The 16,616-nt window shown below is 31.2% G+C and overlaps 1 protein-coding gene across 1 annotated transcript in view; it reads left to right on the top strand.

Annotated features, from left to right (window-relative positions):
• The first annotated feature begins 701 nt into the window (after window positions 1–701).
• LOC144835442 (uncharacterized) overlaps window positions 702–16,616 on the top strand; it is a 30,156-nt gene continuing 14,241 nt past the window's right edge. Inside the window, exons 1-13 of the mRNA XM_078690527.1 lie at window positions 702–827; window positions 4,157–4,234; window positions 4,748–4,777; window positions 7,267–7,377; window positions 9,488–9,598; window positions 10,819–10,903; window positions 11,757–11,922; window positions 12,372–12,472; window positions 12,821–12,889; window positions 13,001–13,131; window positions 14,697–14,786; window positions 14,899–15,087; window positions 16,172–16,414. Of these exons, the coding sequence (XP_078546653.1) occupies window positions 702–827; window positions 4,157–4,234; window positions 4,748–4,777; window positions 7,267–7,377; window positions 9,488–9,598; window positions 10,819–10,903; window positions 11,757–11,922; window positions 12,372–12,472; window positions 12,821–12,889; window positions 13,001–13,131; window positions 14,697–14,786; window positions 14,899–15,087; window positions 16,172–16,414 (1,530 nt within the window). The remainder of the gene's footprint in view (window positions 828–4,156; window positions 4,235–4,747; window positions 4,778–7,266; window positions 7,378–9,487; window positions 9,599–10,818; window positions 10,904–11,756; window positions 11,923–12,371; window positions 12,473–12,820; window positions 12,890–13,000; window positions 13,132–14,696; window positions 14,787–14,898; window positions 15,088–16,171; window positions 16,415–16,616) is intronic.

The following is a 16,616-nucleotide window of genomic DNA, read 5'->3' as shown; positions in this document are numbered from 1 at the left end:
TTTTTATCAAAAGAGAGACCATATGCCCCGCTCTAAATAGAGATGCGGTTGTGTTGGGGGAGACAAAAAAAACTGAAAACACTGTTTTCATCAAGATCAAATATGCATAAGTTAGAACTCAGAATTAGAATGCTCAGGATATTAATGAGTATCACTGTAATATTTATTAATAAATGCAAATGTTGTTGAATTGTGTTATCCTAATGTCTACTACCAACCTTCATTTAAAATCAATTATTTTTTTAGGTAGATCAAGATTTTTTAATGGTCACATGACAGTATAGTTTATTGGGCTTGCCAGTGATAATGACAAAATATTTATTATTTTGGTCTACTATTAAAGTTTTGTTTGTTTTTTTATATTGGAACTGAGAGAAGGCATATATTCCTGATCCTGATCCTGATCACTTAGGGATATTTTTGTAAATTGTAACTATCATAAAAAAATATCATAAAAAAAAGACAACATTGTATGTCCGAACATAGTATAAATATGCACATGGTATAAATATATAATTTGTAAAATGTGTTAGAGGTCGTACATTTACAAAGTAAAAAGAAAAAAGGAATTTACATATTTATTTTTATACAGAGGTAAGTGAGTGGCACTAGCCTTAGTCAGTGTAACTCTGTTATTTTTTTTTATGTCTGCTATAAAAGATAGGAATAAAATTGTCATGTGATTTTAAAACCTGATGATTATGACCTCTTTCCAGAAAGGAAACACTCCACTACATGCACATTTGACTCGTAGATATAAGGATCCTACATTAGAAATGGTGACCTGTCTCATAAATAAGGGGGCGTCAGTGACATCACAAAATAAGGTAATATATATACAGACAATTTTCAGAAATACTGTATGCAACATTCTTTCACCTACTCTAGTAAATTATTCTATTCTTTTTTTTCTTTTTTTATATCTGGTTCATCATATAATTAATAATAATGATAATTATTATTACCTCCGCCAAGGAGGTTATGTTTTCACCCATGTATGTTTGTGTGTGCGTGTGTTTGTGTGTGTGTCTGTGAACAGCCTGGAGGCCACAGTTTTTATCCGATTCTCACCAAATTTGGCCACAATGATCTATGCCTCAAAAGCTCCGACGAGTTCGAATTTGAGGGGAAAGGTCATAGGTCAAGGTCACAAAAACTATTTTACTGCCTAGAGACAACAGTTTTTATCCGATTCTCACCAAACTTAGCCACAATGATCAATGACTCATCATATAATTGTGGTTAAATTTTGAAGGGTCAGGGTCAAAGATCAAGGTCCACAAAAAAAAAAAAAAAAAAAAGAAATAAAAAAAAATAATAATAAAAAAACAAAACTTTAGTGGGACTTGAGCCAGCGATCTCAACTGTGAGAGGCTGGATACATAACCATTACACCAAACTCTCATCCACAACTTTGTAGTGTGCAGTTAGCCTATTTACACTTAGACCTAATAAAAAAAAAATGTTTAAAAAAATATATATATATTTTCCGGGGACATTTTATGTAGGGGAATTTACAGTAGGCGGAGGTTTGTACTCTCGGATTACCCTCTAGTTATTATTGGTTATCCGCACTTGGCGGATAACCCCTTGTTATTGTCACGATTTTTTCTTCTATGTTATTCTTCCTTCTTTCCCGGAATTTTTTTGGCAGCGTATCTCTAATTCTGGTCAACATAAGATTGTTTAACTTTGTCATAAGAGTGACCTGTAGCTGTAGATGTGCAAGAAATTTCGTTATATGACGTTAGAGTCGCGCAGCGTAAGTTACACGCGATTTTATGAATTTCAATGATTGATCATAGATTATGAACCAAAAGTAATTTTGTATTGACACTTTGTGAAAATTTAAGTCATATCAAGGGCAAACTTTCTATGGATTAAAAATGGTATGTTTTACAGAAAGTTACGCGCGCACGCGCATTTAAAATTTCAAAATGCGCAAAAGTAATTTCTAATCAACTTTCTACGCTGATCATGACATTTTGAGCATGTCAAAAATTCCCACGCGTGCGCGCATTTTTACGTGTGTGGTGCGCACATAACACTAAAAATATATTTTTATGCGTGATTTATGTTTTTCCAGCCTTTTCTAGTAATTTTACCAACTTTCTAAACAATTTCAACTTAAAATCACGTCATACAAGCACGTCGAATCGGATAATTTGCGCGCGTTTTTGATGAAAAAGTTTAAAAATTCGTCAAAATTATGCCTTTTTTTAAACAGTCATAGATTCTAAACTACATGATAAACTTTTATTTTTTTTACATATTCTGGAAGTTAATGAGTTGTAGATATCGGATCATGAATCAATGGGTAACCGGACATTGTGACGTCATCGTATGGCCACTCGAATATAAAATATTGGATTTTTGTCTCTTTCGTCATAGCTCATCACATTTAATAGAGCGCATCTCCACTTATCCGTATTCCATTTCCCCCCATTTTTTATATTGTCTAGGTCAATCAATTATCTTTAGCATGATTTATCATTTTTAAGATTTTTAAGACGTCATCATGGGCAAAAGCGTCAATAACTTTGGTCACTTATTTTCACCTATTCTGCACTGTATGTAGTACGTATACAGTATATAGTATATACTGTATTACTTAGACGTGACACAAAATAAAGAGCGCACTAACATTTTTTCAATGGCATAATAGTTTTTCTGTGCGCAATATTCTAACGTATGACGTGCACGTGCAGTTTGCGCGTGGCGGATAACCCGAATTTGTCAAAGTGACGAGTTCAAATCTAGTTATTATTATTATTAAATTGTGTCATTTTTTGTAGACTTATTTAAAAAACCATTCCTTCAAAGATGACATACATCTATCACAGCGATTTTAAAGTGATAGGAAGATTATGGGTTGTATAATTTATGCTGAGATTTGACCTATCGGATATTTTGACATCATGAAGTAATGGTAGTGGGTAGAGATTATGTGCCCGTCCACACCCACCCATGCTTCATATGCTTTAATATGGGCGTTTAATCCTATAACCTATGCTTTATTATTATACTATGTAGCCATCTCTATTTCAATATTGATCTACGCATGCGCACAGCTCGAATCTCAATTGAATGAAAGAAAGAATATTTTCCATAATTTGTTATCCAATGAACCATATCATATTCTAACTTTGCTCAATTTTACCCCAATTCAATCTGTTTCATAAGTAAATGTTATTTTTTGAACAGATGTCAGGATTATTCTCAATTTGTAATTTAATCTAGAAATTGACATTGAAATCTGAATCATTCAGTTAAATAACTTATAAAGAGCAGACCTCCCAACTATGCTGATAATGGCGAAAGCAATTTTGAATATACAGAAAAATATCCTGATATTTCTAATTTCTGAGACTCTAGATAAGAAGAAAAAGAAAATATGCTAAATATCCGCACAACGTTTGTAATAAATTCATGTATTGTTTAATAATTGAAATATTGTATTTTCCGCCATTTGGCATATTTACTATTATAAATACCAAAACCTTTACATTTTTAGTAGCGCCCTTTATGATCTAATGTATTTTTCAAAATATTATAGCGCCCTGTATAGTTTGGACATGATTTCATAAAACCTCCCAATGTATCATTTGATTTGTTGAGAGGTGACAAACTTATAACAGCCGATTAATATAAACTGAATAACAATGTATTTTACTTAAAATTAATACACATTAAACAATGATTCGATAAAGATTGAAATGTTGAATCATGAATTTCCTAATATTATTGTTGTTTTTGGCGTCTTTTCCCACCCAACATTTCCAGAAAAAAGGGTGAATTTTTGGACAAAAATCACTAAAATGCTTTAAATATTGCCATTTGGGTATGAAAACATAGGGTTTGCCACAACAATTGTAATGAATGTACTATTAGTTTAGGATTGTGAAAACATGGGTTTTATATTTTATTTGCATTAAAGTGATTGTGTTGGAAAGAGATTAACATCGTTACCATTTAAGATAGTTAAAACAAATTATTTTATCACATGTGAATTATGGAATTATTTTTAAGGATAAAATAAATACAGCATCACATTTTACATTTTTTTTCTGTGCCTGCCATCACAGAAAACCAATTTCACATTTTTATCTGTAAATTAGCATTGTAAATTTGATGATTATGATTTTTTTTTCAACAGAATGGAAACATTCCACTACATGAATACCTGATTAGAACCCCCAACCCTACTTCTAAAATAGTGAATTGTCTCATAAAGGTACAGTATTAACATTGCCAACTAAGGTAATACAGACAATTGTAAGAAATAGCTTACAGAAACTAATGTTTAAGTATTTAAATAAAGAAAATAATTAAAGCTTAAAACCATGTTCTTAAAGAGGGTAAGCTAGTGCTACAAGCATACCCTAGTATCAGTGAATTTATTATAAAACAACCATCTTAAAGAGGGTAAGCTAGTGCTACAAGCATACCCTAGTATCAGTGAATTTATTATAAAACAACCATCTTAAAGAGAGAAGCTAGTGCTACAAGCATACCCTAGTATCAGTGAATTTATTATAAAACAACCATCTTAAAGAAGGTAAGCTAGTGCTACAAGCATCCCTAGTATCAGTGAATTTATTATAATAGAACCATATTTTTATGCCTGCCATAACACAGTTGGGAATTAAATTGTCAGCAGGATGTAACAGAAAATCAATTTAACATTCTTTACTTAATCAGTATTTTTAAACCTATGATTATGATTTCTTTCCATGATGAAAACAAGGACAATGCAATATTGGCATCGCAAAATAAGGTAAGGAACAGTTGCAGGATTCTTTAGAACAGTTATTTCTTTACATGTGATTGCTATATATATGGAATTATTTTAAAAGTTTGTGTCACAATACAGCATCACAGTTTACATTTTTCCTATATATGATACAGATACATAATATGACGCTGTAATATAATTTTTATCTATAATAACAAATTGTAGAATACAGAGAATCTTGCTGAATCCTTTTACAAGAACAAACATGGTTTTCTCAGTTTAGTAATAACAACGAATTATTAATTGTTCTGATGTAATTGTCCTAATTAATGTGTGACTGATATTCAGTTACTGGTGTTTGAGTTCTAAATCTCTTTTTCTCACTCTTACTCAATATTCCTACATACATTCACTTAATACATTTCCTAAGGTTCAACAACACCAAAGCACACCCTATAGTATTAGTGAATATAATGCAGGAATCTGTTATCACTATATGTATACTTCATGTAAACGTTTGATTTCATTCTTCTATTTGTCAGACTTTTTTAGTATTTTGCATTCGTTATTATAACGTTTTTTCTGTGTCTTTATGTAACGTAATTTCTTATAAACTGCAATGTTAAAAAACAATGTTTTAAAATCGTTTCGAAAATATGATCACAACTGTTCTGAAAATTGTTTTTTTTAAAACGTTTTAGAAAAACCAAACCTTATAAAACCCAAATGCAAACGTTTCGATTACGTTTTACAAACGTTCTGTGTTTGCTGAGATGTAGCTGGGGTCCCGTTAGGCATTTGAAATCAGCATTGCTGACTCTTATGGCAGCCCTTGCATCTAGTATCTGCCTCAGACGTATTGGCCTATGCCTTTCCTCTGGTCAAGGAGGGAACTGGACGTGAGAAGCCATTGATCAATGTCAGGACCAATCAAGGTGCTTCAAACAGTCCTGGCTTTGTATCAAACCTGTTAGGGGCGGTAATTATCGCTGTTGGTTTCGATTGAATAAAATAAAATAAAATTTTTAAAAAAATAACAATAATCACAATAACCAAACAAATAAAGCAAACCATCTTCCAAAAGATGACAATAATTAAACATTAGTGATTGTGTTGGAAGGATGTTAAATATTTACTGTTTTAAGATAGTTAAACAAATTATTTTATCACATGTGAATTATGGAATTATTTTTAAGGACAAGATAAATACAGCATCACATTTTACATTTTTTTTCTGTGCCTGCCATCACAGAAAACCAATTTTTAATTATTAAGAAAGAAAACAAATCAAATAGTTTATTCATATCAATAGAGAGGTTTCGCAACGCTACGAATACGATAACGAAAACGAATACGTCACGCACATGTATTCGTTTTCGTAAGCCTGCAAAAATCGAGGGCGCCGTCGATCCAAAAAAAAAAAATGTGACTGCGGTAAATTCGAAGCGCAGCAGGTACGTGTTGCTTGGCTGCCTAGGCCTAGCGTAACATCAAAGCGAGTGAGCACTTTAAAAACTGCTATTTATCAAAATCGACTTGTTATTTTAGTAAATTACTTTTAGTAAATTACTTTCAATAAATCTATAATTATATTATAATCATGAATCATTTCTGATTCAAATGCAAAATGTGGAAAATAATCAAAAACTATACTCGTTTTGTAGTTACGAATATGACTGGTGATATTCGTCAACACAAATACGCTTTACGAATATGAAATGGGGATCAGCTCAAAAGTTTCATAAATGTATGACGTATCCGTTTTCGTTATCGTATTCGTAGCGTTGCGAAACCTCCCTAATATTGCAAAATTATGTTACAACTCTTTATAGAGTATTAAAAAACTCATTTTATGTGTTATTATTAACTTCTTTAAATTGTATTAATCTATTAATCAATTTTTCCTGTTGTAATCTTTTGTGGTCATTTTTAGATTTTATTTTGCATATGTTTTATGCACACATTATGTTTATGAACAAGCTCTATTACAAAAATGATTTTATTATTATTATTATATTATAACTTATATTATCAGGGTTCTTTTATTTTTGAATGACTCCCAAAAGTTTGAGATCTGTCAGTCTTTATAGTGTCTTTAAGGTTAAGACAGAGCTAAAATCCTCTGGATAGGAAATAGGGTAGTAGAAACTCTTGAGATGGTGAAAAATGTTTTGTAGAGCAAAGTTTTTAATGGAATTTTCAATTTGATTCTTTCAAAATTAAAATAATATATATACTAAAAGGAAAATAATATGTGTTACTAAAGTCACGTATCCATGGTGATTGTGATGACAGGCCCAGACTCTATACTATACCTGATATTACGATACCATCTGAATTAAATATTTATTTAATTCCGCCAAGTGCGGATAACCAAAAAGGAATTTACATATTTATTTTTATACAGAGGTAAGTGAGTGGCACTAGCCTTAGTCAGTGTAACTCTGTTATTTTTTTTTATGTCTGCTATAAAAGATAGGAATAAAATTGTCATGTGATTTTAAAACCTGATGATTATGACCTCTTTCCAGAAAGGAAACACTCCACTACATGCACATTTGACTCGTACATATAAGGATCCTACATTAGAAATGGTGACCTGTCTCATAAATAAGGGGGCGTCAGTGACATCACAAAATAAGGTAATATATATACAGACAATTTTCAGAAATACTGTATGCAACAATCTTTCACCTACTCTAGTAAATTATTCTATTCTTTTTTTTCTTTTTTTATATCTGGTTCATCATATAATTAATAATAATGATAATTGTTATTACCTCCGCCAAGGAGGTTATGTTTTCACCCATGTATGTTTGTGTGTGCGTGTGTTTGTGTGTGTGTCTGTGAACAGCCTGGAGGCCACAGGTTTTATCTGATTCTCACCAAATTTGGCCACAATGATCTATGCCTCAAAAGCTCCGACGAGTTCGAATTTGAGGGGAAAGGTAATAGGTCAAGGTCACAAAAAACTATTTTACTGCCTAGAGACAACAGTTTTTATCCGATTCTCACCAAACTTAGCCACAATGATCAATGACTCATCATATAATTGTGGTTAAATTTTGAAGGGTCAGGGTCAAAGATCAAGGTCCACAAAAAAAAAAAAAAATAAATAAAAAAAAATAATAATAAAAAAAAAAAACTTTAGTGGGACTTGAGCCAGCGATCTTAACTGTGAGAGGCTGGATACATAACCATTACACCAAACTCTCATCCACAACTTTGTGCCTATTTACACTTAGACCTAATAAAAAAAAAATGTTTAAAAAAATATATATATATTTTCCGGGGACATTTTATGTAGGGGAATTTACAGTAGGCGGAGGTTTGTACTCTCGGATTACCCTCTAGTTATTATTATTATTATTATTAAATTGTGTCATTTTTTGTAGACTTATTTAAAAAACCATTCCTTCAAAGATGACATACATCTATCACAGCGATTTTAAAGTGATAGGAAGATTATGGGTTGTATAATTTATGCTGAGATTTGACCTATCGGATATTTTGACATCATGAAGTAATGGTAGTGGGTAGAGATTATGTGCCCGTCCACACCCACCCATGCTTCATATAAGTTATTTAATATGGGCGTTTAATCCTATAACCTATGCTTTATTATTATACTCTATAGCCATCTCTATTTCAATATTGATCTACGCATGCGCACAGCTCGAACCTCAATTGAATGAAAGAAAGAATATTTTCCATAATTTGTTATCCAATGAATCATATCAGATTCTAACTTTGCTCAATTTTGTCCCAATTCAATCTGTTTCATAAGTAAATGTTATTTTTTGAACAGATGTCAGGATTATTCTCAATTTGTAATTCAATCTAGAAATTGACATTGAAATCTGAATCATTCAGTTAAATAACTTATAAAGAGCAGACATCCCAACTATGCCGATAAAGGCGAAAGCAATTTTGGATATACAGAAAAATATCCTGATATTTCCAATCTCTAAGACTAAGAAGAAAAAGAAAATATGCTAAATATCCGCACGACGTTTGTAATAAATTCATGTATTGTTTAATAATTGAAATATCTTATTTTCCACCATTTGGCATATTTACTATTATAAATACCAAACCTTTACATTTTTAGTAGCGCCCTTTATGGTCTAATGCATTTTTCAAAAATATTATAGCGCCCTGTATAGTTTGGACATGATTTCATAAAACCTCCCCATGTATCATTTGATTTGTTGAGAGGTGACAAACTTATAACAGCCGATTAATATAAACTGAATAACAATGTATTTTACTTAAAATTAATACACATTAAACAATGATTCGATAAAGATTGAAATGTTGAATCATGAATTCCCTAATATTATTGTTGTTGTTGGCGTCTTTGCCGCACCCAACATTTCCAGAAAAAGGTGTGAATTTTTGGACAAAAATCACTCAAGCGTGACTTGTGTTTTGATTTCTAAATTTGATCACTAAAATGCTTTAAATATTGCCATTTGGGTATGAAAACATAGGGTTTGCCACAAACATTGTAATGAATGTACTATTAGTTTAGGATATATTGTGAAAACATGGGTTTTATATTTTATTTGCATTAAAGTGATTGTGTTGGAAAGAGATTAACATCGTTACCATTTAAGATAGTTAAAACAAATTATTTTATCACATGTGAATTATGGAATTATTTTTAAGGATAAGATAAATACAGCGTCACATTCTTCTTTCACAAAAAAAAAAAAAATTTAACTTCATGATTGATTTTTTTTTCCACAGAATGGAAATCCTCCACTATATGAATACCTGATTCAAAGTCTCAACCCTGCTTCAGAAATTGTAAAATTTCTCATTAAAAAGGATAGTGCATTATTGACATTGCTAAATAAGGTAATCTACAGAAAATTGAAGTTTCTATACATAAATAGATGTAAAATGCAGAACAATAAACTCATGGGGACGGTCATTAACAGAGCTTGACTTTGTTTTGAGACGTACACAGACAAAAGTCGGCTTCTTTCGCAGACCCTGTGCACGCAAGATTAGTGGGCATGTTTGAGAAGTTTCTGCATTAGAAAGTCTATAGGTCTTTAGGTAGCCAATTAAAGAGGATGAACTAAAAACACTGAATCAAAACCTTAAAGGTGCTTACAAGAATGCTTGTTTATACTAATATAGCTACAACTGTTAATGTAGTAAAACCTCCAGCTAATGTAGAAACACTAACAGCTTATGTAGTAAATAAAAAGTCAACACCAGCTAATGTAGAACGATCAACAACTAATGTAGTAACAAAAATTGCCTCACACTATCGCCAGCTAATATAGAAAATATATATTTTACAAACCTGTTTAAATCTGTGCAAATGCATTTTTTTATTTAGCTATCAGTCTATCCACTTTTGTAAACGACCAATTTTCTAAAACGACCACACATTGTAAGCAAACATTTCTCTTAAGAGAGCGCTTTTCATAATTGACTACCTCTTGTAAGGGATCACCTCCTCTCATAAAGGACTACTTCTTATAATCGAACACCTCTCTTAAGTGACCACCTCTTAAAGAACACACCTCTCTTAAGTGACCACCTCTTTTAAAGAACACACCTCTCTTCTTAAGTGACCACCTCTCTTAAGGACCACACCTCTCTTAAGTGACCACCTCTTTCAAGGGACCACAACCTCTCTCTTAAGGGACAACTTCAACCACCACAAAAGGTAGGTTTATGGTGATAGCCAAATATACAATTGTAGGGGTTTTCTGTCAAAACAATTGATTAACAGTGCACTTTTATTTATTTATCAAATCCAAACATTTAAAAGCTCACTCATATTATGGGATAAAGAGGCCTACTTCCCATTATGGGAAAAGTGTAGTATGTGGTGAAAATTCAACACAGGAGAGAATGCTATTCTTGCTTCTACATAATAAATAGATCAAAGTTGGTTTATCTGCCAGCAGTTTTTTTTATTATTAGTATAGTATTACTATTTACGTTTGGATTTATAGATCTTGCCTACTACAGAACAGAGGTAGTGTTTTGGATCTGGGTGTCTATCAATTAATATGCCTTTGTAAATAGCTTGTTTAAGTAAATATTTTTGTTTTTAGGAAGGAAAGACGCCTGAATCTGTTGTAGAAACACATATGAACATAACGAAAAAAGAAAAAACTGTGATTTTAAACTATTTTGACAGTAAGTAAAGTTTATAAATATAAATTATGCATTAATCTAAGATAGGTAAACACAGTGCAAAAGCCTTAATGTGGTCATTTGAAATTATCAATGCTACTACTATAAAATTTACAAAATTGTACTACAGAAACAAACTGTAAGGTGAATTTTTTTTTTTTATAAGCTGGCAGGCCTTATTTTTCTGGTTCATTACAAATGAATGAAACTAAATTCTCTGGATCCAGCCCAATCAATAGCATAATTGATATGTATGTACATGGTTGCCACTATTTTATTATATTAATTGAGAGTTGGTTTAATATATTTGTATTAAAGATGTGTCCCCCTGAAAAAATAATTCTTAACAAAATGTTTGTTGAATATGCCATTTTAATGTAACATAATAGTTATCCACTTTGACCAAAAATTGGATCGAAAAAAAAAACTGTAATTTAAAGCAAAAAATGTTCAAATTGGCTGCCAGCCAATGGGTTTTTGGTTGAATTTAACCATTTATTTTGTCAATTTATAAGTGGAAACATTATTTTTTTCATTTTTTTTTCTACGGAAGTGATTATCTTTATTAAAACTACAAAATAACATATTCAAAGTCTGATTTAATTAATCTTCATTTTTCATGTTTTTGGGGGACAATACATCTTTAATATTATTGTATTGCACTCGAACATAATTTAATATTCTTATTTCCCATGGTTCAAGTTTACCAAAGGTATTATTAAAGTTGACGAGAACTATTGTACTGTATATGGGATGACATTTATTTTACTGTTTAATAACAAAATACTGATAATATCAAGCATTTTTAAGGCTTACAGAGGCAGAATGAGATAACAATTTATTTTTTTCATAATAGAATTGTTAGTTCCTGCAGAGATACGTGCCAGGGGTAAACATGCTATTAAAATATATAAAGAAGAACTTAAAACTGGTAGCATGTCTGTTGTGAATTCAAGATGTATGTTTCTAGGAAAAGAAGGTGCTGGCAAGACTAGCTGTGTAAAGGCTATGGTTGGAGAAAGGTAACAAGTAAAATTGGTATATTGTTTATATTACGGTATCATGCTGTGTATTAACCATCAACCATTTTAGTGATCATTTTAAGATTTTAGGCATTCATAGTTTAAGCCTCTTAATCAGAATGCTAAGAAATGCTTTGTGAATGGTAAGTGAAGGCATTCAGCTTTGGTAAGGGAATGTTTAATTTGAATTACTATACACTAAGGGTAACATTGCAGTATTTTAAATTATGATTCTTATTAAATAATAAAAACATTAATTTTATTCACTTTAATTTACTTTTAATTAACTTACTATAAATGTTCTATTTATTTAAAATTTATCAGTTGTTTTATGATTGGAATGTATATTTAAATGCAGTCTCCTTTTATGATTTAGTCATTTATACATACTATGTATGTGTCTAAAACGTACAATAAATGTTTAACTTTACTATACAATGTTATAATAGATTCAATTCTGCAGAACAATCCACAGATGGAATCGTTACAACCACAGTGTTTCAAGCAAAGAAGGATTGTAGTCAATGGAAAAAGATAAAAGGTGTAAATGGTGAGAAAAGCAACTGAAAATGTTAAATTTTACTTATTCATAATTTTGCTATAATTTTAACATTAATTTATTTTTGGTAAAATAATACTAATATTTAAATAAAAACATTCTTAAATGTATAATATAATGCCATTTACACATTGGCTATACAACAAATAACAATTCATTTGGCTATGCAACCATTACGTCTTGGTATTACATTTTCAATGAGGTGATTGAAATCACCTGAGATACCAGGAATTGGAAAATTACTGTCAATGTTCAAAATATTGCTTATCATTGTATTACTCTCATCCCATACAACACCTTGGTTTCCTTATCTAATTGTCCATTTCTTGCATTGTATAGATATTGAGCTGTCAGAGCAAATTCGTTCACATGCTTTAGGAGAAAAGGTTGATAAAAGGTTAAAAGAAGGTAGGCACAGACTAATAAAGCTTTTATAACATTTAAATCTGCATAAAAAATGTATAATGATATCAATCAGTAACACTGTTATATTGGTTTTGTTTCTGTAATTTTTTGTAGAAGGCAATGTTGGAACCTGGGCTAAATTTAAGAATGGTATGTATAAGATGGTAAGAAGAAAAGAAAATGTGAGTGACATAACTAGTATATGGGACTACGCTGGTCAACTAGACTACTATATAACGCACAGGGTATGTTTTCATTATTGTATTATGAATATCAATTGTATTCTAAGAGTCATATTTAAAACAAATATTATTTTTATTAGGTTCAGAAATAAATCAATTGGAAGCTTTTAAATACTAATAGAGCTTTACTTTCTTTTTACATGATGTGTTCTTACAGTATTTTTCCAAGAACATTTTTAACAGGGTTATTTTATCAATGTGCAACTTTTTTTTAGACTATGTTTTTGTTGGTTTTTCTAGTTCTATTGATCTTACATGTTTCAATTACTGATTTTTTTTATCACAAGTTTTCATATGAAACATCACCAGGGGCTGATACAGGGGAGGGGACCACAGGGCATTTGTACCTGTCAATATTGTCAACAGTAAAAAGAGAGGGTGGAGGGGCGGAGTGGAGTAGATGTGGGAATGAGAAGGTTTCATATATTATTTAAGCATCGTCAGTAAACATTAAACAACCTCAAAACATCAGAATACCATACCTCCACCAATTATACCAGGCCTTTCTTTCTTTCTCTTTTGTTCTTATTTCATGCAATAATGCGATGTTAAATAAAGATCAATAGGTGATCTACAATAAACAATGCTAAAATAAATATTTTACACATACTATTCACAATCTAATTACAACAAATAATATTCCTGATCTAAAATGAAAGAAGGTCGTATTAAGACTCATAATAAATGCAAATCACTATCCAAATGAAAAAGTAAACAGAGAGGTATCACTTTTGAAATAATATCAACAATTGTATGACTTTGATGGTAAGAAATTACCACGTGTATCAATGCGAGCTGAACAATGGTTGTGGAAATGCCATTTGACGTAGTACACACACCCCTCTTGTAAGAAATTACCACGTGTATCAATGCGAGCTGAACGATGGTGGAAAAACAATTTAATTTGACATACATACATCCCTCTTACAATAAATAAGTTCCTGCCTGCATTGATGGTATCTGTTCCAATTTATTGTTATGTATCACTCTGGCCTAGACAATGACGACAATACGACAGACTCATGTATATATCAACAATGAAATTGCGCTATATTTAGACATTGACAGGATTTGCTCACTGTCTGGGTGACAGCATGTAGCTTGTTTTTAAACGTCTAAACAAGTAGGTTAGACCTAGCCAATGGTTTTGAAATGATCATGACAACATAACAAAACATACATAGTAATACACATCATGTCAAGTTAGTTCCCACAACATAGGAACCACAGTCCTGGTAGGGTTCTGGTATCACAATGTAAAAATGGTGAAAGTTGATTTTACAGTCTGCATTAATCTGCATGTTTGACTTGATGAGGCATGAACAAAAGTGCTCGTAACAAAAGCAGAGCAAAATAGATAAATAAATGAGTATTTATTTGCACACTAGATTGTTTCATAAAAGTGATAAAAAGAAGAGCTATTTTATCACCTTGATGAAACAGTACAGTGTGTAGTGTGCAAATAGAATGTTGAAGTTTTTACTGGAGTCATTAAACTTTATCTATATAAAATATTGTAATATTATATTATAATTAACCATAAAAACATAATCCTTGTTAATTTCCAGTTTTTCCTGACAAATACAGTATCATACTGTGTTGCTTTCAATGTCATGGACAACTTGGATGAGCCAGCTAAACCACGGGGTTCAAAAATAGTAAGTTAAACTTTAGTACTTTAGACAATCTTGTAAACTACAAATGCTATGATTTAATAATGTAATTTAATTTCAATATTAGTTAAAAAATATATTGTCATTGTCATTTTAGGGTCAGCTAGGAATGACTAATTTGGACATGAATTTGTTCTGGATAAGGTCCATTTATGAACACACTGTACAACATGGTTCAGGAAACACTATTTCAATTGATGGCAAGAACATAGGGTCACCTCCCATCTGTTTGGTTGCAACTCATGTGGACAAATTGTCAGGGACAGCATCAGAAAAAGAGGAGGAGGTAAATAGTATATAAATATTAGATATTTATATCTTGTCTTTTTCTTAACTATGTCAACATAAGCGCTCCTAGCAACTGAACACAACTGAATGCAACTATAAACCTCAACTGACTGCAACTGACAGGCGCACAAAAATGTAGACATAAGCTTAGTTACATGTATAGTTGCCCATGTTCTATTTTTACTGTAACTGAGTGAAACTGAAAAGTTTTAAACGTGTCACAACGTGTATATACTGTTTGTATACAATTATTAATTGCGTTGTGCGTGTAGTAAGGTAAATTAATAGGCTCTTTAGAATTAATATTTTGCCTACAAAAAGGTTGACTGTATTTAACAACCCATCAGTAAAATTAGAACAAAAAAGCAGTTTGAGGTCTAATGTACATGTTTATACAATCAAATAATATAACATGAAAATGGAACATTTAAGCTACACATTACATGCAGTACAAAAGAATTCATTAAAGAAAGCACATTAAAGTAGAAACATTGTTTGAGATTTTGTCATTTTGAATTACAGTATGAATCAAATAAAACAGCCTGTAACAGTTATGGAAGATTGTGTACATTAGGTTGTGACAAATTGTCTTGTAAACCACTGATCATGATGATCACTGAGATCACGCAGATTGATCTCGCTGATCATGTGAGTATTCTCAGTGGCTATATCATTGTCAACACTTGGCTTGAAAATATGCCTGGAGGCGCAAACAAAATCCAAGATGGCGACAAAAATCCAAAATGACCATTTGATTTAAATTGTATTTATAATGCCTATTAAATGCTCTTTCAGAAAATTTTTGATTGGGTATATCATCTTCAGAATGTATTTTGAAATTTAACATATGACTCCAAGATGGCCGTCAAAATTCAAAATCGCTTCAAATTGATCTAAATTGTATTTATAAAAAATGTCCATTTTAAACTCATTTGTTTTTTTAATTTACCACTCATTGAATACAAAGTAAAAATATTAAATGAAATATACTATATAGATAATAAAGTATATCAGCGTGATCAGTAATCATTGTGATGAGTTATCAGCGATAGTAGCAATATGAATGCATTTATTAATTGAAGGTTATGAAGATGTACAAGAAAATGTTTGATAAAATGGAAGGAATGCCATATGCTCACCATGTAGATCGTGAAATGTACATGGTTGATAACACCATGAAATCACCTGAAGGTATTACAAAACTTAAGCGAAACGTTGGTAGATACATGAAGGAAATGGTGAGAGAAGTTCCAGTAAAGTGGGTTAATTTACAGGAAAGTTTGCAAAGAATTGGTGAAACAGAATTGTGTATTACACTTGAGGAGGTAAAGTTTTGATGGTGGATTCTAATGTAATTATATAATATTATTATTTATTGTTACTTTGTTTTTATTCCTACAGATACTAGTGATATTTATAGTCCTGGCGGCGTATTTTTTTTTTCAGGACGAACGTGGGCAGAAATCATGAATAATTCATATACTAATAATAATTCTATAAAGAATTGCAAGATAGCTGATCTACTTC

Source organism: Antedon bifida, chromosome 2 (assembly GCF_963402885.1).
Source record: "Antedon bifida chromosome 2, ecAntBifi1.1, whole genome shotgun sequence".
NCBI classification, from domain to species: Eukaryota; Metazoa; Echinodermata; class Crinoidea; order Comatulida; family Antedonidae; genus Antedon; species Antedon bifida.
Note: the sequence above shows the minus strand (reverse complement) of the source record. Positions and strands in the feature narration are given on the sequence as shown.